Consider the following 26,637-nt stretch of genomic DNA (forward strand, 5'->3'; position numbering starts at 1 on the left):
AGACGTGTGGTGTCTCTGCAATGCATCTGATTGGCAGAATATGGCGTTTTGTGCTGGGACCAGACTTTATAATATCAGCCTGATAATATCCGGAAGCAACCGACAAATTATGTGGTGTTGGCGTGACAACAGCTCGTCCCATGTGGTGTGTCAAAGTGAAAAACAAGCCCGGGATGTCTCACTATGCCCTGACACAAAAAAAAAAAAGAAATGAATTAGTGTGTCAGATTTTTTTTTTTTACCGAGTTTGACAACTTCCGTGATGTCAACCAATAAGCACAGAGCAAAAACTGGACAGGATGATGTCGTTGTCGTCAGGCGGAACGATGAAGTCGTCCCCCGACACCGTGTGGATTACGTTTGTGACTCCAGCCAATTGTGAAAGACAGAAGACTTTTAGAGATATTTTTTGTGTCTTTGCCGTCGTTTTTGTGTCTCTCTCTCTGGGGTCAGTTTGCAGGTGGAGACCTTCAGGGCCCCTTCACCCTTTGGGCCCCTGAGCTTGTGCACAGTAGCAGTACAGTAATCTATCAATACTCTAAACATGAGAACGTTTATAATGATGGACGTCATGACAGCTCCCACAAAGTGAAGCATGATGGCCCCGGGTGGCTCTGCCTGTTACACAATCTTTTCTTATCACACTATGTTCAAGTGTTAATGCTTCTGATAAGTTTGGTTTTAATTATTTATTGTATTTTTTACTTGATGACAGCTGAGATTGACTCGTGAAGACTCTGGGAAGAGGAAATGGAGACAGGTCGTCCATATATATTTAAAGTCGATGGCTCCAACCAATCATCTGTAGTCTGTCATGACTCTCAGTCAAATCCTGGCAAGAATTTATACCTGTATGATGCCGATATTGGCCGATCTGACGATAATAACCTGGAAATCCATTACATAGTCCGATCCTGGCTTAAAGTGTCCCCCCGGCAGCTATTAAGTTAAAATCTGGAAAGTTCAGGTCAGGTGAGAAGGAAGCTCTCAATTTTCCCTTGGAGTATAAACGTGTTTGTCAGAACAAAGAAAGTGTAGTGAAGAGGACCTGACCTGCAGAACAAGCACGGCTAAACTGTTTGCTGCATACTAATGTGTCAACACAGCCCATCTTGTATTGTTTCAGTATTTACTCCTGACTTCGCATCGTGCTGTACGATGATTAAACCTCCCGGTAAACACTGATTTAATGATCTGCTGGTCGACAGATCATCTCGGGTGAAACGGGGAAAACTTTGAAAAGTTTGCTACGTGTCGTGTTTTTTGTTTAATTGTGGTATCAACAGCATTTGATTGACTCTTTTTTAATCATTATTTTTGACTCGTTTCATCAAATTATTCCCAGTTTGGGCTCTGTTGACCTACAAATCATCATATTAACACAAACTGAGATATCGCTGCCGATTAACGGCTGCTTCTGCCGCAGACCGGTGGATGTTGTAGCAATTATCCGGATCATTTCAGAGGTCAATTGCAGTTCTGAGTGACGTAATAATCCCATTGAGGTAATTAGGTTAACTTGTTTTAATTAAGCAGACACACTGGACTGAACGAGAGGACGACACAGCAACAAACACGGAGAAAATAAAACCCGCCTGAAAACTGCGAAACTCTGACAGGAGAAACAAATCGATTTGCAAAAAACACCTTTAGCAAAGACATCGTCGACTGATAATCCTCAATTTTGGGATGCACGGGCCTGTTGGCAACGATTTAGACTTTAAAACTTAAAATTCATCATCTGCTTTTACATAAGCCGCTCTCCGGATGTGCTTTTGTCAAGGACCATCAGTTTAAATTTGTTTGCAGCACAGCCTCGCTTCCCAACGTTCCTCACTTTCACCCTCTTTATACGACACAACTTGTGAAATATGCATAAAATCCTGCACTACGGATATTAAGCCAGAGGCGCTGCCATATGTTTGATCTCTCTGGTGTCTTAAGGCCTCAGCCCACACAACATCTTCCCCTGACACTCCTCATCCGGCGTGGGTCTGCTCCGCTCCGTTAAATGTGCCGTAAAAGTCCCGAGCAGACAGGAAAACACAAACCGCGCTCGACTCTACACGTGTTTATTGTTTTCGTTGGATCATCGTGTTCCGTTTTTTGGACCATTGACGCTGGACATCAGCTTCATCGGTGGGAGAAATTACACTGGATCGACACAGCTTCCCCGTTACCATGAATATTGTAAGAATGATTTTTCAGACGCCAGCTGTGCACGTTGGACAAAATCGTCTTTGTTATCGTGTCACTGTGCTAATTATAGGGGCTGTCATGTCTGTGCTGGTAACACATAGACGGTATGAATAACTCTGTGATGCAGATGCGAACGCAGCCCAGTTGTTTTTTCATGTTATTACTGGATCCATGGTTACAACAGATCTAGAATCAGAATCGTGTTTTATTTCCAAGCAGGTTTCCACATACAAGGAATTTCCTCTGGTGTATTTGTGGAGGTATAAATATGAAAAAAATATGAAAAAGGAAAACAATTATATATTAAAATGCTATAAAGGGAGGGCTTGTGCATTTAGCTCCAAATTAAAAGAGGAAACTGATTTTAAAGTTGTATTTTATGAAGATAAACCCGATACCACTTTTATTTTGATACCTGGACCTTGGTCGTTGGTATCAGATCCGCACTCAGCATCGGCCAAACCACCGAACCATGACTGTTTGGTTTCAGCCTGTTCAGCCGAAACACACCCGGTGAGAATGTTGATAATTTAACAATTTGAAACCCAATTCTTTTATCATTGATTTGTTTGATTATTCAAATTTTGCTGCGTGGTAACGAGCACATCTTTCTGTGCTGGGACGAACTCAGAGCTCATATTTATTGCTGCTCTGGTCCACATGCGCCTCAATCAGAATCCAACAACAAAAAGAGACAGAGGCCAGAGAGGAGCTGGAGACAGATAACACCCCCGTCAGCTCAGGGCTGCTCAGCCTCCAACCAGCTGTGAGCTGCTGCTGCTGCTGCTGCTGCTGCTGGGCCAGAGTCTGCAGCCGCTGCCTCTCTGTGCTGAACCATCACGTTCAACTCTGACAACATGTTCAAAAGATGTGGAGTAACGCAGGAGGTCCCATGTGCAGGAAACAGGAAAGTTGTTTCAGCTAAACGCAGCAGCTCCACCGGCTGGGTGAACAGGAGAGCGCTCCCCAGAGGCAGAGACCGGAAAATTGGCCAAATTCTCTCGAGCCATCAGCTGAAAACTAAGTTAACTTCCAGATATTGATACACAGAAACTTATAATTACAACAGACGACGAAGAAAACACGAGAATAAAGTAGAAAATCTATTATTTTTACTTCAACATGCTCACTTGTTCACATCTATATCTAGATTTCCTCTTTATCCTATAACTGTAATTATAATTATAATATTCAACCTTCAACTAGAGTCTTCACACATTATTACTCACAGTGAAATAATGTCCATTTCATCCCTAATGAATCACATACATGAAAGAAAGATGGTGAAATTCTTTCAGCCTCTGTCATCATTAGCGTGACTGTGGATATAGAGACAAAAAGGCCGCGTTGGGTTGCCAGGTTTGTGACATTATTAAATCTTTGACAGGAGATTGCAAATGTCAGGTTTATGCTGGAGAGTCTCAGTGTCAGGGGGGAAACAATGTTTTTGTCTTTTGCTTAATAATATTTACACAGTGTTTAGTGTTGGTCCCATTATTTTAAAGATTTAATACCTGAAACACCTTTTTCCCCCTATTTTCTTTCTTCATGTTATTACATTTGATTCCTTTAATAGAGAGATTTGTCCAAGGGGATTTCAATTAGATGCATTCAAACTCACTAGGAATGATTTAGATAAAACAAACACTGGTTCACCCTGGAGAGTTCCCCTCATAATCTAAACCGGAAAAAGTCTGATTTACCAAATGTTGTCCTGCACATCCTGTTCTTCTTCTTCTTATTCCGTCAGTCTAGACGCTGCATCTTTTCTCGCACAACCTTATGATGTGCATTGAAGTTCTGAACGTTCGTGCACCTATTGTAATTTACATCTTGGGATAAACAGTGAGAGCGTCTCAGTTTCCCACGTCAAACATGATTCAAGTCTGCTGCTGCTGCTGCTGGAAATATGAAAAGAGTCAGTTTCCTTTTTCTTTCGTGAAAACCTGCCTGCGCACTTCAGTGTCCAGTTTCCTCCACATGACTCCGTACCTTCAGTTTTGGAAACGGGAGGATCACTCTTTAAATAAACAACAACAACAAAACATTACACGAATTCAAACCCAGAGAGAAAATGAAGAAAAGTAATTTGTTTCCTTTGTCTTCAAACTGGAGATTTTTACTGTAACTTTAGAAAACAAGTTCATGATGCATATTAGAGTTTGAGTCAGAGACGGTTTCTTTCTGTGTTTGTTGGTCTGTTGTGATGTGGACGGTCTGGTTGTCATCACAACAAACTATTAAACTCCTACTTCCCTCTAAAAGACCAGAACAGGCCACTAATAATATAATATGATATAATATAATATAATAGTTGCTTTCTCTTGGTAAAAGGAAGGAAGGTGCATTTGGGAAGGTCAACCACTTGATTTCCTTTCAATTACAGAAATGCACTCATTCTGATTGTATGAAGGCTGAGGGCCAATAAGTGCTCGCACACATATGCATATGTGTTCATATACACACATGGTACTCTATGCACACAGACACACACACACACTCAGACACACACTCACTCACTCACTCTTTTCATTTCACTTCAGTTCCCTTTTAATTTAACCTTTATTGTCCCTGAAGGAGTTTGTGTGTGTTTGCTTCCAGACTGGATTTATGATGAAAAACACACAACAATAATACAACACAATAAAACACACAGAAAAATTACAACGGCAAATAAAATACAATGAAATAAAATAAATAAAGAAATAACTCTTGAGTCAACGGCTCCATGTAGTCCCATAAAAAAAGTGGATTATTAGTGGAAAATATGAGGTTCTCACGCAGGTGAAGAGCTGCATTGTTTCGTTTGCATGTTAAACAGTTAAACTGCGCTGGGGATGAATTAATCCCATGTTCTTTTCACTCCTGAATGCTGGCACTGTGAGATGTGACCCAGCGGGCTCGCTCCACCCTCCGATGGCGCTGACCGCAGCACCAGCTCTCCGCGCCATATGCTTCTCAAAGGTTGAGTCACATTTTCCTGCTGAATCCTATGTTTCTTCCTCCTGAGCCCGTTGGTCTGTTCAGAGCCAGAAACGACGACGCTCGACAATAACAACGGCTTTTATAACGGCAAAGTGGAGGTTGAAATTTCAGAAAGCAACTATTAACATTAAAAGTAATCTTCATTTAAATTTACAGATATAAACAAGTACAACCCTCTCAACAAATTAACAAAATTGCATAATAGATAAAACCTAAACCATCTACGATTATTAAACACTTATAATAAGTCAATAACAGTTTTAAGGGCTTAATACAGATGTTTGAGTCAAGAACAAGATAATGAACTCGTCCACCAATTCCGTTTTCTTGAGCTTAATCACAGTGGGTGTGGAAAAAGGCAGTTGTGACCTTGTCCTCAGTTTTTAAAGCAACACAGCGATGATGAATCTGCCGAACCACTGGGGCACAAAGTGATCAACGTAAAGGCCGTGTCCATTTTCAACTCCTTCGCAAAAGATTAAAAATGACCTCGCTTGACCCCCAAACTTGATAAAAACGTCTATCTGCTCAGCGGCTGCGGTTCGTCATTAGAGTTAAGAAAAGCTCGGAGAAAGAGAGCATAACCCCCGAGGGAGCAAAATGAGATCTGTCAGTAAGAAAGTCATTTACAGGACCTGCTCAGCGAGCATTAAAAAAAAAAAAAACCCCGCTGCAGAGGAGCTTCACTTCACAAATCTTCACACTTCAGACTTCTCAAGGCAGTTATGAGACATCGGAAATCAAATTAGTTACAGCCGACAGCTTTGTTTCAGCAAAAGAATACACTTGAAGATACTGGGTCGAGTGAGCGAGTAAGACATCCTGATATGTAAATGATTTCATGCTTCTTTCCACCTTCATCATATTTTCTTTTTATTCATGTGGAGCCGCAGGAGAATTAAAAACCCATCAGTCAAAAAAAAAAAAAAAAATACATCAGACTCTGAAGCTTGAAGCAGGTTTCAGCCTCTTTTGGCTCAATGTTTTGGTTTCCTGGTTCAACGTGGTCGGTAGCAGCCGTTTGTAGTGAATTGGAAAATCAAGAGTGATCGTTTAGACTGACCAACAGAAAAATAACGACTGAAGAATCGAAATAAACACGGCTGGTGAAGAAAGTGTAGGTTGAGCAGTTGGTTGATTATCAAAAATCATTTTCTGTGGACCTAGACGTGATTGTCTTAACGCTGGAATCGATTTTAAACAGAAGCAGTTGCCAAAGTCAGGTTTCATATCACAAAGGTCCCAAAAACCTGAAGTTTCAATGGTTCTTTCCAAAGTTTGTGAGAAGACAAAACATGTCGTCATCAAAACACCTTCACTCGACTTCTCTGACACGTTCTGCGGCTCGTCCAGCTGAGTCCCTGCTCAGCAGATGTTTTACAGACTCAAACACTCTGGTGAAAACTGAGCTCATCCTGCAGGTTCTGAAAAATTCATCCGCCCGATGGGTTCGGCCACTTTCCCGCAAAACTCTCCCTGAGCCAAAGTTTAAAAGGGAAATAAAGGAATTAGCCTTTAACACAACAACGAGACAGCAGATGTGTTTTGTTTACGATGCAGAGCACAGAAAGCTTCCTAAATTGTAATGTGTTTTAATTTGAGTTTACCGATTAGCAATTTCCAAGCTATCCTGCACGCCATGTTCAATGCACATCAAAGCCCATCTTCAGAGGCCTAATGCAACCCAACGACATCTTTAATGACATAATGCAAACCAATGCCGTCTTTGATTAAATAATGCAAATGTAATGTTTCGTCCTGTAATAGAATAATGCAGCATAAATTCGTTACTTAATGGAATCATGGTAGCAGCAGTAATCACTTGTCTGATGAGCTAATGCTGACCGAAGGAGGACATCCCTGCGGTAATGGCCGAGGATGATGGCCGCTCTGGGGCTTAGACAACGTCGTCTGCGTTTCCCCTTCGCTTTGTCACTGTCGGTCTGTTTGTCTCCATCTGTCCTCTGTCACGTTTTCAGTCTGGCTCGCTCGTCGTTTGTCTTTCTGTCCCTCCCCCCTCTCAGACGCTTAACGCGGCAGAATTCGGGAAGCTGCTCGACCGACAATTTTTAGAGACAAAAAACGGTGGAAATTTTCAACTTAGGAAAAGTGTGACGCACACACACAGACACACAAAGAGCGCCCAGACCTCCACTGAAGGTCGTGTCACAGATTGAATGTTCTCTACTTTTAAAGATAAATCAATCTTCCATTAATGGAGATAGTGTGTGTGTGTATGTGTGCGGGTGTGTGTCTGTGTGTGTGTAAGCCCAAAAGTAAAAATCCTACATTACTATATCTGTTAATGTCGGTGTGGGCTTAAGACACAATGCTGTATTAAAAGAAATGAATGTATGTAGGTTTGCAGAAAAGTGTGTGTGTGTGTGTGTGTGTGTGTGTGTGTGTGTGTGTGTGTGTGTGTGTGTGTGTGTGTGCGTGTGTGTGCGTGTGTGTGAATGCATGTGTGTTCACTCAGACACTCAGATTGCTGATCAATAGTTGTGATTGAATGGCCCATTAGCCATCGGAAGCAATAGAGACAGCATCACTCCACATGACAAACTCTAAGACACACAGACACACACACATGCACACAGACAGACACACAGACACACACACACACACAGTCAGGTCGCCATGACTTCAGAGTAAATTTCACTGACTTACATTCATTTCCTGGAGACTTAAGAATCCATCAAGCTCAACGTCAGACTCGAGACTCAGTATTCTGCGTTCACTTCCTCCGTACATGTGCACGTCTTCTTAACGCGAACGGACGAAACTGACAAAGAGCAGCAGTACCACCAGAAATCGTGGGGGGGCAGAGTAGCCGATAGTTTAAACGGCCGTAAGATCTGAGGCAGAATCTTTTTAGGAGAAACGGCAGACGTCTATATGATCTTATGCCAGGGACAAAAAGCCTTTTTCAATAATTATCATAACCTCCTCAACCGTTTGACATGTTTGTTATTGTCAGAAACGCAAGACTCCGCACCGCCCTCTAGTGGAGGTATTGCTTTACAACTATGCCAACGTAAAGGACGTATAGAAATATTTAGGCAGTGACTGTTACATGGTTTGAAATGTCTCTTTTCATACATAAAATGATACCTAAACCTAACTGTAACCTTAACCTAACCTTAGTTTCTATGAGACTTGCTGCAACTTTAGCCATAACTACCACTTGCCAAACCCTAATCTAAACCTTAAGACAAATATTCTCCTTAAAATGAAATGATATACATAATAGGTACTCACTTTTTGTTGTAATTACTGTGACAAGTTGCCATAATGTGACTCTGCAAACAGATCTAAGTCCCCACAACACCAGCGATACCTGGACCACACACACACACACACACACAGGTATACATGAATTCCTAACCCTCACCTTAACCTATACCTAAACTTATATATAGTTAAAGATATATTTTCCCCTAAAATGTTATTGGTTTGCATCAAGGCAACAAACTGTTGTCCTCATAAGGAAGACGAGTCCCTGTAATGTGACAAACAGATCCAGGTCCCTCCAACATCAGTAATACCTGAATCACACACACACACACACACCCACACTCTATGACAGGCGACAAATTAAAAGCCTGAGTATGATGAATATACGTCCCCATAAACAGACTTTACGAGCGACACTGGCTGTGACTGTAACTCACCACTCCCACCTACACACTCAGATTTTCTTTTTTCATTTTGTTTTTACGGCCGACTCTGCAACAAAGTCATGATTTATAATTATGCAAACGAGATATGACAGCTACTTCTCTGGTTCTGTCTGATAAGCCGCAGAACACTCGTTTTATTTCTGTTCTCTTGACCTGAAGGATTGTGAACAGGATCCTGTCACATGTTCTTATTATTTGGTTAATCGGCGCCTATATAGTCAAATGATTCTTTTTTTTTTTTACAAGAAAATGGAGAAAAACATGCCAACAGGAAATTAAGTGTTTTCTCTGAAGGGTGATAAGTTAAAGTTGAGTGAGGTGACAAACGATGATTTTCATTGTCAATCAATCAACGCTAATTTCCTCGTTAATGAATTAGTTGATTGGTCGATAAAGTGACAGGAGAATGAGCCATCGCAGTTTCTGAGGAACTTTTTAAATGTCAAAAGAACTCCGACACACCATTAATCACATATCTAAATAACTGTAGATGGATTTTCTGTTGATGCTTAATGGATTATTTGACTACTTGTATTTAGCTTCTGTTTTACACTAAAATAAACTCAGTCATTACGAACAGATAACGATTAAGGGATGTTTGTCTTGTTAATTTTGCAATAACACAAAATGACAACAGAGTCACACAACAGAAAAGGTTTCATACTAAAACCTTCTTTTCCTCTCTCCTCTCCAGGAGGAAGCCGACTCCAGTTTCTACTGCGAGTTGTGTGACAAACAGTACGTGAGACACCAGCAGTACGACAACCACATCAACTCCTACGACCACCACCACAAGCAGGTGAGTCACACGCCACCATGACAGGGTACCCAGGGGTCCGCGTCACACACAGACACACACACTCTTTACCAAGGTCATGGATTTGTTACATCCCAGAGACACATCGACCGCTTGACTCTGGTTTCTCTTACACAACACAACAAAAACACACGGTGGTCGACAAAAATCACACAAACATAGAATCTCCTCTGGTGACGACTGAGACTGAACCTGCAGAGCGACTCACGACTGACGAGATTTTGTTATATCTCTTGTTTCACCGAGGGAGAAAAACAGCAAATATTCTGCGTGAGGTGAAAACATCAGCAGCTTATGAATTCATCGTCTCTTTCACATCTCTCGTGTGTTCGCTGGAAATCAATGAGCAGAATTCCCTTCAAGCAATATTTGATTTTTATGATTTCTTTTGCATCAATGTGATTAAGCATCAAGACGTTTTAAGTTTTCAGGACTTTCTTATTTTCTCCATTTACAACTGATAGTTTAGATATTTTATCACAATTTGATGTCATATTGTATAATTTTTTATATATGTGTTAATGACAATTCAATTAATAAGGAAAAAACAAGTTAATATGCTCAGTATATAGAAACAAGCTACTTTTACTAAAAACAAGGTGAAATCCAGTTGATCATTCTATATATCATAACCAATAGAAGAAATAATCAGATCAATATGAACACTGACGGTTATTACTTCAATTAAATTAAATTGAATTGAATTATATATAAGTAAATCTATAAAACTATTAATAATCTGCTCAGCAAAAACAATGCTACAGCGACTTCAGACAGCAAAGCAATAACGGTGCCAGTTATCCAGGGCATCGTTCTGGGCTCAAATCAATACTACATATCGCACTGATTACGTAATAAAAAAAAACTGGTTATCAATAATAAACTCAGCAAACCTAAAAGATGGAGAGAAATCAGGGGCGACTCTGGTTTTTCTCTTTTCAGTGTAATTCATAAAGAGTTTGTTTTCACGGTGAGACGTGCAGGAAGGCGACTGAGGGAACTTGCAGCTGTTTGGACCGTTTACAAAATGATTGGCGCCGGGAGGAATGCATTCGCTGCAATTATCATTTGTTCACTCGCTGCCGATGAAAGGAAAATAATATCTCCCACAGTTTAGCTGCGTCAGACTTATCAGGTTTACTTGCGGAGCATTTAGGCGTATTGTTTGAGACTGCAACTCTTGCAGGGAATGGATTTTATCCAACTGTACAATTCTGCAGAGTGCACACACACACACACACACACACACACACACACACACACACACACACTTCTGAGTCACTGTCAGGCTCGGCCCCATCTTCTTTTGGAAATGATGTGGTTTGCAGAGCGTCTACGTCACCGGCGCTTGATGTGCTGCTGTGACAGAGTCGCACTGAGGAAAAACCACCGTGCACAGTTTATCCTACATTATGCAGCTTAAAGCTCCGATCACACCGAGAACTTTCTGCAGGTTGCAAAAAAAAACGAGAGGCACCTTTTTTTTTGGTGACAGTTTGAAAAAGAGCAGTCTGAGGCAGTTTTTTGTCAACAGCTTCCAGGCAAGTGAACAGAAACAGTTGTTTTTGGCCTCAAAGAAGACAAATTAAAAGTCAGTGCTCACCTTGAAACTCCGACTCGAGCCAAGAACGTTGGTCTGGGGCCTGAATTTAAACAGCCGAGTAAAGACAATTACAAAACCACATAAATTAAAGGATTTCTGTCTCAACAAGCCACAGACAAACTTGTGCGTGTGTCTATTTGCAGCAGATTATCATACGACACTTGTAAGTTCGTTCAACCTGCTGCAGCTCAGCCGGAGTCCTCGCCAGCACCAGGGAAGTGGAGCACATTACTTCGCTGGCGTCCTGCGAGTCAAAGGATCGACTTTAAAATCCTATTACTCGACTATAAAGCACTAATCGGTCTCGGGACCAAACACAACTCTGATCTACTCGAACGTTATAAATGGTCCAGACTCCTCAGCTCAAAGGAGACGAGTTGACTCCGTGTTTCCAGAATCGACAGCGAGAGACGTGAAGCAGCTTTGAGTTTCCTCAGCTTCCAAACTGTGGAATAAACTTCCTGAAAACGTGAAGTGTCAGGACTTTGTGTAACATATTTAATCTTTTACTATTGATTTTCTTGTTTTTATTTGTCTTTTTAATCCAGTTTTAATGTGACTTTGTGGTTTTATATGAACAATTTTTTTTTATTATTCTATGTCTCTTTAAAACATTTTTTATGTAGTTGTTTTATTGTCTTTTAATTTAAATTTTAATGTGATTTTATTGCTTTATACTCTTTTTTTTATTATTCTGTGTCTCTTTAAAACACTTCATTTTTTATATTTTATTTGCCATGTGTCTGAATTGTGTTGTCTCCCCAAACCTTCTTTTTCTTGTGTATTGGTTTAACAATTGCTGCATAACACAGCTGCACATTGAGTTCCACACGAGTGCAGCAGTAAGTTTGTATAAAAATTAGCGAAGCAATTAAATTTGCGATGTAGGAGGGGAAGTCCTTCCCAGTGTTTGTGCCCGAGGCCCCATCGTCTCATTACCAGTCCGTGCACTTGATGATATTTTACATTTGAAATACGCAGCATCTCAACAATCAGCATTATTCAGTGAAGCAGGTCCCGGCTGACACAGTGTGTACTATCTAATCTGCAGGGGAATATAACTGCGTTGTGTATTTGTTTTGGATTAGTGGATTATCGTGGGTACACAATGAACCTTTTTCTGCAAACAACTGAATGACTATTAGGAATGAATATAAAAGGTGAATCAAGCCTTTGAACTGAGACTCTTGTAATTTATATTATTCGACGAGGACGAGAAGACTGAAAAACCATTTAAACCATCTGAATACTTTCTGGACCGGCCTGTAGACATCTGCGCCCTTCAACACTTTATTCAGCTCCTAATTTCCATTTCTTTTTGCTGTGACAGTGTCGCTGAAGTGTTGATTCGACTCTATACGGTTATTTTTAAAGTCGCAGTTTGTGCTGCTGCAGTGGATTTCAGTTTGTTGTGAGGTTTGCTGTCACTTTGTCCACCCTTCACACTGTATGTTCACCTTCTGAGAAGTGCTGAGGCTACACAACATGCTTTAAAACACACACACACACATACACACACACTGCATCTGTTTTCCTACCTGTCTCTTTGTCCCTCTGCGTTTTATCTATTTGTCGGTTGCTCTGCCCGCCTCGCTGTCTGTCTGTCTGTGACGTGAACCCACCGCTATTATTATTATTATTATTATTATTATTATTATTATTATTATTTGTGACACATGCACACACATGCACACACAGTATCAGTATCTCTGGCTTGCAGACAGCTTGCAGACAGAGCTCAGTAAGTGAATTAAGCTGCTCTGGCCTCTGCTAAAGCTGACACAGGCTGTCTTAGTAAGCACAAGTACGGAAAACACACACACACACACACACACACACACACACACTCACATGGCACCATCAACTGATTTAACTGCATTTTCTCTTTTACCCGTTTTAACCTCTAATTTCTCCTCGTTAAAATTACAACAATAATCCGAGTAATGCTTCCCGCTCCTCGTCCTGCAGCGTCTGAAGGAGCTGAAGCACAGGGAGTTCTACCGAGCGCTGGCCTGCAGGAGAAAGAGACGCCGGCGGGAGGAGAGGAGAGAGGAGCGAGTGCTGAGGAGGCTCCACCAACATGAGGAGAGGAGGACAGGAGAGTGGTGAGTGACTCGTTACATCCAGTGGATGTGATGTTGCTTTAGTGGAATTTTATTCAACTTTAAATTAGAGTTTTCAAATCTAGTTCAGGGAGTTTATCATAAAATATAAATAAATCAAAGCAGATTTATCTCACATGAGGCCAAAGAGACGAGGCCACATAAATTGAATTAATGACCTTTCATTGCTTTGTACTTAAAGCTGCAATAATCAATAGTTTATATTGATAATGAATTAAATGAATGAATGAGCATATTGAGTCTTAACTCTCTGGGTTTGCTTTACTGCTGCTGACTCAGGGGGTTAATTGGCCTCATGCAGAAAAAAATGTCAAGATGTCTAAGTTTGATTCTGATTCATCGTCATCCTCATGATTATTTTATAAATTAACTAATAAGAGCTGGCTCCCTTCAAAAGAGACAAATTCCTTTCACTACCCAGGAGGTGGTGGAGAAACTAAACTAAAATGAGGTTAAATATTAGACTTAAATTCAGGGGAATCCAATATTGACCAGGTGGTTAGACGACGATTCTAAATTAATGCTAATATTGGATTGCTGGATTTCTGGTTTTGTAAAAGGAGAGATGTTCTCATACCGAATCCATCATCACAAATGCCTCAGATACTGAAAATGACAGGTCGGGCATCGGTGAGTACACAAATCTATAAACTACACATAATACTGGCTCAGGGGGTAAAACGGGTCAATCACTGACCAGAACCAAATTCCAGGTGTCAGGAAGGGGAAACGGTTTCAGAACATCTGTGAGGCAAAGGTTATAAAGACCAAAACTCTTTGCTTGCGGCCTTCATCAGGGTCTTCCTCACAGGTGCTGCTGCAGTTTTGACTCATTCTCCTCCACATGTGACTCTTCATCCAGCAGGAAACTAAATAAAATCATCAACACGAAGTCATGACCCTGAGCACAAACACCAGCTTCCTCCAGCAGCTGCACGGTTTAGTTTCTCCATTTAATTTACACAGTTTCCACCTTTTCCTTTTCCGTGCAAAGAGCCTATTGATTTTCAACCTGCTTCATTGAGCCGCTCTCGTCTCGTTGCAGTTGCAGGCATCAGATTACAGAAATAATAAACCTGCTTCAGATGAATAATCCATTACAGGAAACACCTTGCTGTGTTTATATTGGTCAGAGTAACTCAGCAGCTGTGTTACTATCATATCTCCTGAAATATGAATATGATATCGTTAAAAATCTACATCAGCGAGCTGGTGTGCCGGAGGGAAGCTCCGATAACTGGGACTCATCCGATATGAAGTGGGCTGCCAAACGATAAACAAACACGCAGCTCTGCAAACAGCTGATGTGTGTTTGGCTGAAAACATGTAGCGAGGAGGAGAGTTCGTCTGGCGAGCGACCAACAGAGGATAATATGGTTTCTTTAGATATATATATATAGAGTACGATACATAAATACACAAACTGAGAGATGCACAGAGTCAGCGAAGGTCTCCACCAGAAAAATAGTCCCTGAAGACGCCTTCAAACATCTACCACTTTTAAATTCCACGCATCAAAGTTGGAATATTAATGCGAGTGTGGGCCTACGCACATTATTGATATTCATATTAGTAAAAACACTTGATGTGCTGACCGACATCAGATCGTACGAGACTAAAAATACAGCAGGAGAGCAGAGGATACTCGCTCCTCGGTTTCATTGAGCGTTGGCACAGCAACCAATAAACTGCATTTGTTTAACGGGGGATTATTGGAATGGCTGTAAAGTGTCTCCGGCCAATCACGTGGTGCGGCCGAAGCCCCTCGTCAAAATGACAGTTTCAGATTTGCAACAAAGAGAGCGGGAGAAAAAACTCGGTCAAATTGATTTTCAGCTGGATTTCAATTCTACTCTACCTCCTTCAACACTCGTCTCCTTGCTTCCTCTCCTCCCCTCTTCACTCGGTTCCTCTTCTCATTTCCTTTTCTCGACTCGCTTCTCAACCTCCTTCTACACTTGTCTCCTTGTTTCCTCCCCTCTCTAATTTGTTCATTCATTTCCTTTCATTCTCTCCTCTCCTTCCACTTGTTCCCTTCCCCTCTCTCCTTGCTTCCTTTTGTCCATGATTCCTTTTCTTTGGTCCGCTCATCTTCTGTTTCTTCTATATTTCATCCTCTCCTCTTGTCCTTCTCTCTTCTCACGTTTCTTTCCTTCCCTCTCATCTCTTTTCATTTTGTCCGCTCCTCAACTTTCATCCTCTCTTATTTCTTTCCCTTAATCTTCACCTCTCCCCCAATGCTCGTCATGTTTCCTTCCATCATCTCCTCGACTCCTTCTTTTTGTTCCACCTCCATTTGTCCTCTCATCTTCTTATCTCCTCTCCCCTTCATCTTCCATCTCTCATCACCTCTCTTTCATCCCTTAATCTCATCTCCTCTCCTTACTTGCATACTCCTTCTTATCTTCTCCTCCTCTCCTCCTCTCATGTCTCCTCTCTTCCTCTCCTCAGCGCTCCAGGTTCTGGTCCGATGTTCAGATCCACCACGGTGGCTGTGGATCCAGAGACGCAGAGCAGACCAGACTTTGAGCAGAACTGGGTCGACGTCCACACGAGCGGCTCCACACTGGGAACAAGTAAGAACTCTTATCTGCTGAAGAGGCGTCGACTCGGCTGCTTGAATAGTTTATGAGTTTATGTTTATGTGTTTGGTTTTGGTGATGAGGACATCACTCTTCATATTGAGAGATTAAACAGAGAGTTGTCTGCAGCGGCGATGCTGAAATATCTTCATCGACAGTCGACTCCAGAGGAGAAATGAATGAATGATGATGGTCTGCTGAAAGAGACTAAATAACATCGGGAACATGTACTGGGCAATTATACACAATAAAAAATAAATCACTGCAGGGACTTCGTAGCATTTAAAATAGACGAATTTCACAGAAGTCAATAGATTTAAGAGGAGATTTCAGCGATAGGTAGATTTGCAGTCGTAAATAAGTCCGGAGTCTCCGAGGATTTAACTTCTGTGAACTTTGACTCATAAATTCCCTCCATCGACCAACGGAGCCGGGTTTGGACAGTTCTGACCTTTGAGTAGAGAACAGAGGAAGCGATCGTATTGTTTGTGTCGCACCAGTAACGCAGCTCGGCTGGAGTGTAAACTGATCCACAAAGAGCTGCAGTCCAGATGTGTTCCCTTAGAGTGACCCCCTGTTGACCCCTGCACGCAGCCTCAGGTCCTCAGGTGGATCCTGCTGTTCCAAAGTCCAGGTTGAAAAACTAAACGTGCTTTTGCCATCAGGACCCTCGGCTTTGGAACGGCCGACCTGAGGAGACAAGGCAGAGTCAGTGATTTCTGTTAAATCACTTCTTAAATCCCATTTTTAAAGACTTGCTTTCATGTAATGTCGTTTTTTAATCGTTTCCTTTAACCTTTTATTTTACTTGTTCATTTATTTTCATTGTCATATTACTGCTTTTATGTGATCAAGTTTTCATCTAGTTTGAACACCACCTTGTTTCCACCTAAACGTCCTTGTCCCATCCTGCTGATTGTTCGTTCTCTTATTATTGCTTTTCTTGCTTTACTTTGTAAACTCTGTTTTTAAAAGTGCTATATAAATAAAGTTTTTTATTATTATCATTATTTAAGGAGGATTTATAGCTGCAAGCTGAGAGATTATAGGGCACAGCTGTTAACCTGCAAGTGGCTGCTGTACGCACAACTGGTCCCAACTGGACAGCGTCAAGCTTCCAGAGCCACCGAACCTCAGGTGGTCGAACAAGTTGTTCACTAATCACAGGGTTAGCAGCTCCTTCTGCCTGCGACCTGTGTGTGTGTGTCTGTGTGTCTGTGTGTCTGTCTGTCTGTGTGTGTGTGTGTGTGTGTGTGTGTGTCTGTGTGAGAGAGACACAATTGTAAAGTGCTTTGCATGCTGCTGAGGCACAAAGGTACCATTTAGACTAAATTGCGTTGATTTAGCTTTTTCATGCGGTTGTACAAAATAAAATCGCACTGTGCCACTTTCTCATCAGACTACATTTGAATATTCACATTTATTGCTGCAGAGCCACTTATAATACTTCATGTGCATTTTTTTTCTACTTTCTTTTGTGATATACAGGTCGACTTTTTCAACTTAAAAGTGGAAAATGAAACTGCATTTGGATTCCATAGGTTTCAACTGAATTTGGTGCATTCCATTTATTTCAGTGAGGTCAGAGGGGGGGGGTTAGGGCCAGATAGATTTATTGGTCGGCCAATAAGAATCAGCCGATATGAGCCTTTCACAGGCATAATTGAAACTTTTATTTCACAGAATGTATCACGCAAGAAAAGATCGACATTACTTTACAATATATCTTTATCAGAAATGTAATAAATATCTACCATTGATATCTGCCCCTAAAACTCCAGATGTGTGAGGTTCTATTAGAAAATAGCGAGTGTGTATAGAGAGTGCGTATAAAAAACAGTTTCTGAATATACACTTTATTTTCCAGTGTGCAAAACAGATTTATTTCTTGGAAAATGAAGAAAGCAGAACATGAAATCTCACAGCAGCATCTTTAAATTCAAAGAAACGATCGACTGTCAAAGAAAATATATCACTTACAGATTCCGTAAAGTTTCCTTTTCACATTTTAGACTTGAAACCAATAGAAAAAGTTTGACAGCTCCATTTAAAGCCGATTCTCTCCAGAGGCTAAATATATTTTTCCATTTGGTATCGGAGAACTAATGATTAATTTGAGGGCGTCCCTTCGAAAAAACTCCAATATTTAACAGAGCAGGGTTTCTGGTGTCAGGGAACACAGGCACATTATGGATTACTTTTAAAGATTTGAGTCATCTTATAAACTTCACTCAGGGAATAATCGTCTGAATCATCTACCACGCTGACACGTCGGCAGATGAATGCCTGGCAGCCTGTTGTGCGTTTAAAAAAAATGAATATTACATGTTGGAGTAAAAACCTTAATCTTAATTTTTGTCCCATTTCTAAGTGAGCCGCACATTCATCTCCGTCCGTCCTACACCAATAAATCATCCTCTGATGTGTTAAAAGCAACAAAAGAGTAATGGTGAAGAGGCAGAACGCTGAATAAATGCATAAGGAGCTTAGTGTATGCTGGGACGTCTTGAAAATGAATGCTATTCTTCTACATGTATTCCCCTCCCACTCCTTTCCTTTATTTTCAGGTTAGGCAGCTAATCCTGTTATGCTTTGCATGTAAATGGAACCAGTGTCTTTCCACCGCTGACATCTTTTCTGCTCTCCCTCCATCTAGAGCCTCAAACTCCGCTGATCAAGCCCTTCCTTCCCCTGGACACCCGACTCCTGGGCGACACGCGGTGGGCGTACGACGCCAACGACACCGCTACCGCTGCCGAGTCCTGCATCCTCGACCGGACCCGTGTGGACTACAATGACCTGACGGCCGCCCCCACCCCCCACAGCATCATGAACACTGATAACACTTCTACAAGCACCAGACACTTTAACAACGTCGCTCGGGCTCATAATCATTTAAACGACCCAGTTACTCCCAATAAAATCCCCACAACTGCCTCAGAGAACAGCTTCAGTAAAAACACCACCGCCTTCAGCAGCAGAGGTGTGCGCGCAGCCTCGGACGTGCGCTTCGTCCAAAGCCGAGTCCGTCCCGTGTCCTTCTCGCTGCCCAAAAGAAGCTGCGTGCTCCTCCACCAATCAGCAGCCGTCTTCATCCAAGCCGGGCGAGGCTCCGGCACGTCGGGGAAGCCCGAAGGTGTGACGGCACACGAAAGGACAAAAGATCTCGGGGAGAAAGTTGCAGAGCAGCAGCTAAAATCTCCGGTGTCTGCAGACGTGGATCTGGTAGCTGTGGATCGCTTGGAGAGTAAAAGTGAAATCCAGCTCTCTGAGGCTGGAGCCAGTGTGTCGGCTGAGAGAGGAACCGAGGGACTCTCTGGGACCAGAGCCCAGGTTTCTACATGTGATCGCAATGTGATCGGGGGTGATGACTCGAATGGGACTGGAGCCCCAGTCAGCAGTGAGAGTGGGACTGGAGCAGATCCTTGTTTAAATAAAGGGACACCTGGACAGATTTGTGACAGTGTTATCATGGCTCAAGCTTCAGTCTGCAGAGACACTGAGGCTGAAGCTCACGATGAAGAGAACAATCGGACAATCGAGTCAGACCCCAACCAAGAGTTGAAAGATCTGCTTTGTGAGGCTACAAATCAACCTGAGAAAACTACTTCTGATGTTTTAAATGAGACCAAAGAGTCTTCAGTTCAAACGCAGCTCAAAGAATCAAACGTCTCTCCATCAGAATCACCTTCGTCGCTCCCAAGTCGTCCCAAAGAGCCGTTCTGTCATGTGCTGAGCCGAGACGGCAGCAGGGTTCTTCTCTGGCCATCGGAGATGGTTAGCTACACCAAGACTTCACCCCCCATCTCCTACAGCGTCAACCCTCTCCTGTACGACTTCAGAGCACATAACAGGGCCAAGGAAAGGGGCGAGGACAAGAAAGGAGGGCTGGAGGAAGGCAGGGAGAGAATAAAGCCATCTGTGATCAAACAACCCGACTGCCAACAGAGGGAGGATGATATGGAGGGAGGAGGAGGAGGGGTAAAGATAGATGAAAGGGAAGAGGAGGATGAAGGAGGACAGGCAGGAAATCCTGTGGAACTTGTAGCCCATTGTAGCGCCGGCGATGCAGTCCTGGATCGCTCTGGCTGCCGTGATGAAAACGCTTTAAAATTCGTTCCCGTTTCTGCAGAGTGCCACCTCGCACCGGCGCTAGGCCTTCAGAGAAGTGACGGGAGGAAGAGGAGAAGGAGAAAGAGGAGGGGAGGGGTGAGGAGGGGAATGAGGAAGAGGGGGAGACGGAAAAGAGGAGAGGAGATGGATAGGAAGGACTCAGAAAGGGGAAGAAGGATAATAAGTAGTCTCTCTGTGAATCAGATGTGTGAAGGGAGAGGAGAGGAGAGGTTGAAAAGAGAGGGCGACGAAAAAGAGGAGAGGAGAGTAAAGGGGCTATTAAGTAATCTTGCAGCGCATCGGCTGGTAGGAGGGAAAGAAAAGAGGATGAGGAGAGAAGAGGGAAGGATAAGAGGAGATCAGGCAGAGAGAGAGAGGGCAGGCCGAAATGACGAGAAGATAGGAGAGCTATTAAGTAATCTTCCTGTGAATCGGTGTAATCGGTGTAACCAGCTGTGTCTGCAGGTGAAAAAGGAGGCCAGGCAGCATCAATCCCAGCAATCAGCCTCCGGGTGGGACCAGGGGCTCAGAAAGCTCCTCTGCAGGGGTGCAGCATGTAACTCAGTGATTAGCCCCGTCCGCGGGTCTGTTATAGACGCGCCATGCTGTCCTGCAATTACGCCCGACCCTGCTCAGAATGACAGATTGACGGAGGAGATACACAAAAATACGCATGTGGAGAAGGAGGACGGGCGGCGAGATGAGGAGCAAAGGTATCTGAGGAAGACAGAGGGGATGAGAGCCGCTCAGGAGGCTCAGGAAAATGCGTGTAACCCAGGGATTAGCAGTGTTTCTTTTGCCTGTCGAGGCGCCGCACGCGAGGCAGAAATTCATCTTGTTCCTCCGCCTCACAGGGAAACAGCAGGTGCTCCAGCGATTAGCCCCGTCCCTGCTCCCTTTAGAGAAGCAGCGTGCAGTCAAAGACAAACAATACCTGTAGGACACAGCGATCTCATGTTAGGCCCGGCTCCACGCTGCTCGTCTCAACAGACACTAACGGAACCGAGAATTAGATCTGCCGGCGCAGACATGACCCTCCCCGGAGACGTCGTTTCAAAGGAAGCGATGCCAATGAGAGCGGGAGCGGGCGGCAAGAGGACGGGGGAGCCGCCGGAGGCTGAGGCGACACCGAGGAAGAAAAGGAAGCGAGGAAGGAGGCAAGCGAAGAGAGCTTTCTGTTTCCCGACGCAGCGACAGGAAAGAGCTGCTGTCGGCCCGACCTCTGACCCCGGCGCACAATACGTTGAGGAGCTAAAACCCAACAGCTACGAGACTCGGACACTTTGGCTTGACTGCGACATGGCGGAGTGCAGTGCAGAGGACAAAAACATGGAGGAGGCATTTAGTCGTAACACCACGGACAAACTGATTAACTGCTGCGATGACAGTGGACGCAGCGCAAATGGAGCCGAGGGAAAGAGCTGGACTGAGTTAGACTGTCGAAACACACCAAGCGACGAAAAACAGAACGATGGGAGCGTCTGTGGCGCTGCAGACGACAACAACGGCAAATTAAAGAGCGACAGAGACGAGGATGTTTCTTCCGATCGTGTAGACGACGCTAAAGGGATTAACACGGTGTACACGTCTGCGGACGCACTGTCAAATGACTCGTTCACAGGCAGCACTAATCACACACACACACTTTTCTGCCAACGTAAAAACGAGCACACGACGAATGGAAAAATGTGCGTCGTCTCCGATTCCAGCCAAACGTCTCGTGTTTGTGGGGAAACCACAGTTCAGAGCGATGTCTGTAACACTGCAAACGACTGTAATGACGGCTGTAACTGTAAAACCAATGACACGTGTAATCACGACTGCAGTTACGACCGTGCAAATGACAAATGTGGCCGTGGTGAGAAGGGTAGCCGCTCTGATTCGGCGGCTGATTACAGTATCTGCAGCGGGACGGAGCAGAGGAGCGGCAGCGGCGTTGATGATGTTGACATCGCTCCGTGTGATTATTTTATCAGTACTCGTGTCCCTGATTGTACAGTTGATGATAACAATAGAGCGAGAAATGAAGAGAAAGACGTGCGTACAAAGCAGAAGGAGGAGCAGAGAGATGTGGAGAAGCAGAAAGAGACTGAGAGGTTGAAGGTGAAGGAGAAGCGGGAGGAGTGGGAGAAGGAGTGGGTGAGGAGGAAGGAGAAAGAAAGGGAGGAGAGGGAAAGGGAGAGGTGGAAGGAGGTCGATTTCGAACACCTCTACTCAGAGAAGAGGCCTCGTTTCCCGCACGGCCTCCCTCCTCCGCCGTGCATCCCGCTCCACGGTCCTCTCCTCCTCCGCCCATCCCTCTCCCCTTCATCTTCTTTCTCCTTCCATCACACCTTCATCCAGCATCACCTCTCCCTCCTCCCGCCTCCGCCGCACCTCCCCGTCCCGTCGTACCCTCAGCTCCTTCCCTCCTTCTCGCAACATCTCTGTCCCCTGGCTCTTAATCCACCTCCCGCGCCTCCTCCCCCGCCTCTTGCTCCCTCTTTCTACACCTCCTCCCCTATCTCTCTCCTAGATGCCCCCGGCCCATATCCCATAGCAACAACGTTTCACCCTATGCAGAGTCACCACCACTCCCTGTACCCCCCACCACATCCTGCAGTCTTGCCTTTACAAGTGTTGTTCTGAAATTATTTCATTTTTTTTTTTTTACAGAGGAAAAGAAATAGACTCATGAAAGGTACATTTTTCCTATTTCCCAAGGAAAGAGTTGTCAGCCGGGTGAAAGCAGCTTTTATGTGTCATTACCTTCATACTGGAGGCGAGGATGAAACGCCAGGGTTAACGAGACTTAAGTAGAAAAACAAAACTGCTTTTTCTCACAGCCAAACCTCTGGTAACTGACAGCACTGACTCACACGTGAAGAAATGATGGCTAATTATCCTCATCAGTCTGAAGACGCACTCAGAATGAGCCTCAGGTGTTCAGCCTGGCGGGATCGTGGCGAGGACACGCAGCTGGGCTCATTTCCCTCGCTAGAAATAAGTCGATGGTCCTGTTTTGCATTTTAAACCAATGATTTGCTCGCGAGGATGCATGTTATGGTTTCTGACTTTAAAGGACAAATCCATTCCTGTGCAAATATCTTCAGTCTGTGGTTATAAATACAGGATTTCTTCCCTTAGAGCTCCGACTGATTTCACATATTTACTCATTTTCTTTTTCTTGCTCTCGGCCGGGGGTCATCAACAGCTGATGACCTGCAAGACCTTTTAAGCCAACCCCTGCGTCGCTGCTCAGAATAGAAACAGGTTCCTTTCATCAGTCTTTCTAAATGTTTGGAACGAGATGTCGGAGTTTCCTGTGCAAAGTTATTATTAACTAGTGTCTGTTCTAAACCTGCCTGTAGCTTTCTTTCTGAAACTGTTAAAGTGCAGCATTTGAACCGCGGCACGTAAAGATTTTCACCTAGAACCAAAACACACATCACGATTTGTCTCATCGGGCTCAACAAGGTGTGACATCCTCTACCGTCGACAAGAGTTAGAACAAACTATATGGACAAAACCCATAGAAACTTCAGCGAGTCACATGTGAGTCAACATTCACGAGAGGTGTAATAATAGTAGTATGTGTGAGTAGGTATATTGTATATCTAGATCAGCTGCCACCAATATCACAGGCGGCACAAACATCACAGCCAAATTCTCAGCACCAGGTCGTACAGACCTGAGCATCAAGCAGCCTCATTGTCTCATCCAGCTCCTGTGAGGAGGCAGAAAATATGAATATAATAATGTGAATTCATCATCAGAGGAAAAACAAATGTCTCAGCTGTGCACGTTCAACCTTAGTTTTCAAAAGGAACTCTCAAACCACCGAGCAGACATGTCCTAGTTTCTACATGTTCAGAGATGCCAGTAATTAGACCAAGTCGGATGTTGATGGACACAATTGTTCCACAGTGTTCTGCATAGAGGAAATTAAGAAGCTGCTTATAATGATGAATAAACTGCTGCAGGAAGTTGTCAAACAATAAAAAACTGTCTTGAAAACTTTAAAGAAACATTTTGTTTCCTCTTTGTTAAGTTGAATTAGAACAAAGCAGAAGACGACATTGATTTGTTATACACAGGCAGCGAAAACAGCATGTGTGAATTCACTATGTAACATGTGTACAATTACTTTGCAGTATGTAAATGTTTAACAGTGCTGCTACATGCTGATGTATCATTATGTATTATTTAGTATCTCAGCATCTTCTGTATATTTCTCCCTGTGTGGCTGTTTAGTCTGAACATTAAGTTTAGAAATCTCTTTGATTCTGAGGGGCCGACTCCGGCGCCTCCACTTTTCCTAGTGACGTTTTAAAAAGGGTTGATTTTCTGCCGTCTCACACGCAGCCGCACTAAAAATATCCCCACATGATGGAGAACTTTTACATTTAGTGACTCACCCCAAAAAGAAACGTATGCAGGATGATTCAGTGCATCAACGATACGCACAACATTGGTTTGAACACAACATTACAAACAGGCAGGTTTAGAACAGACACTGAACAAGAGTATTCAAAGTTCAGAGTGTTTCTTGGAAGTGGGACTTTTCCTCTCAGAACATCCCCTCAGGGTGGAGTTCTCCTTTAAAGCTGAGGGTTAAAGCGGATCCACCCTTGATCTTTGTTCTTATTTTCCTCTTCTGATTCTAAATTCTTCACATTACGAACCATCAAGTGCAGGAGATATACCTCGAAATGCACATCCCGTGACTCCCCTGTGTCCTTATCGCCCACACTCACTATCGCTTTGTTTTTCTCTGACGTCTCCTCTCACTTTGAACATCTGGCTTTGCTGCGACTGTATTATTCTGGGGAAGTAGCAATGACAGACAAATGGAGATATGAGTCTGCATGAAAGGAGGAAGGAGATGTTACGGACAGATCACCGCCCTCGGCCGGACTCTAAAACACTTGATGGATTTAATCCCGGACGTCTGGACACATGCAGGCTGTTTGATCACTACAGTTTCCAGCTGCTGATTCCTCACCACGATGACCTCTGGTATGTTGGACATGTTGCCATGGTGACTCTGCGGAGCCGGCGGCGACACACTTGCAGCTTGAGGAGTTAATGATTGGAGGTAGCGACGTGAAACTGCTTCATGACCTGCGCGGCACAGAGTTCTACGACGGCGACACGCTCGCTCCCTGTCGCTCTGTGGGGTTTTGGAAGCATATGTGTTCTCAATGAACGTAGGTTTTTATTTATTACTGTGATATAACCGTGTAAATTAGAGGAAAAAAGCTGTTATTACATGTATTTTTGTAGAGAAACCTCAGTTGAATGAGGCCCAGTTTTTGTAAAATGTACCCTGAACATTATTTTAGCTAGTAAACGAACTCTGCACCTACTCAACCTGTCCTCTCGTTAAGCTGTTGTACATACATGTATGTTCTTTAACGTCCTCATAGTCAACGGATGGGTTTAGAGCGACGCGCTGGAGTTACATCGGAAAGCAGTTTTCCCCCAGTTTTGTCAAAGAAATGTCTTGAGATCCTGATAACCTAATATTTGGCTACATCCTTTGTGTAATCTAATTCCAGCCACAGCTGTTATCCCTGCTAATGTAATAGATCTAGTAAACCCATGGAGAAAAGCAAATTACTCTGAATAATGGAAATAAATCAGCAGACTTGATATCAGCGTCAGTTTTTCTTCTTAAAAAAAAGGGGAAAAGAAAAGCATCACCTGAAAATTACTTGCTTTCATAAAAAGTCTATTATCAAGGCGACAAATGTGTGAATCGATACCTTTTACTGCCACAATACTGTAATTTCCCCTGTGTGTGAAATAACAAGGAGAGAAACGCTAAAAGACGAACGTACGCAGCTCATTCAGAGAATATCTTAATCAATTTTCAAGATGGGAAAAAACAGGGGTTTGTAAACGTGGGAAAAAAGAAAGGAGAGACACCGCCAGTGTGCACATACTCGTATTTATGTCTTTGTGAGGACCCCTTTGACCATAGACCTTACGGAGGACATTTGGGAAAGTGAGGACATTTGTGGTGGTCCTCACTTTTTCAAAGGGTTGTTTGAGGGTAAATGCTGCGTTCGCGTACATTTTTCATGCGATGACATTATACACAAAGTCAGTGCAAAGTCCCAAATGGCACGAATGATTCGCTGCAGGACAGAGTCTCACACACACACACATATGTTTCAGTGGTGAACCTTCACTTCCAATCTGTGCAAGCGGGGACTTCTGGTGAATTGTGACCTGCGACATTCACTTGGAATTTGAGTACGTTTGACCTTGAACTTGAAAATTGAAATGGAGAACTTGAATTTGAAATTGCCCTGAGCTGTGTGTGTCTCCGGACGGTCCGATGGACTCACACACAAATAATCGGGGGGTTGTGTTCACTCGCGTTGCTGATGCTAAATGTGATTAAACACAAATGATCCTATTGACGAAAAGGTGAGACACTTAGTTGTGACGGTTAAGGTTTGGATATGAGCGACAAAATGCAGTGTGTGTGTGTGTGTGTGTGTGTGTGCGTGTGTGCGTGTGTGTGTGTGTGTGTGTGTGTGTGTGT

General features: G+C 43.3%; 1 protein-coding gene across 1 annotated transcript in view; it reads left to right on the forward strand.

The window, feature by feature from the left end:
- Positions 1 to 25,736, forward strand: part of LOC118118601 — a 52,512-nt gene extending 26,776 nt beyond the window's left edge. The window contains exons 2-5 of the mRNA XM_035171739.2: positions 9,559 to 9,663; positions 13,253 to 13,389; positions 15,859 to 15,983; positions 18,646 to 25,736. Coding sequence (XP_035027630.2) covers positions 9,559 to 9,663; positions 13,253 to 13,389; positions 15,859 to 15,983; positions 18,646 to 22,730 — 4,452 coding nt within the window. The 3' untranslated portion in view covers positions 22,731 to 25,736. The remainder of the gene's footprint in view (positions 1 to 9,558; positions 9,664 to 13,252; positions 13,390 to 15,858; positions 15,984 to 18,645) is intronic.
- The last annotated feature ends 901 nt before the right edge of the window (positions 25,737 to 26,637 follow it).

Source organism: Hippoglossus stenolepis, chromosome 12, assembly GCF_022539355.2.
Source record: "Hippoglossus stenolepis isolate QCI-W04-F060 chromosome 12, HSTE1.2, whole genome shotgun sequence".
NCBI classification, from domain to species: Eukaryota; Metazoa; Chordata; class Actinopteri; order Pleuronectiformes; family Pleuronectidae; genus Hippoglossus; species Hippoglossus stenolepis.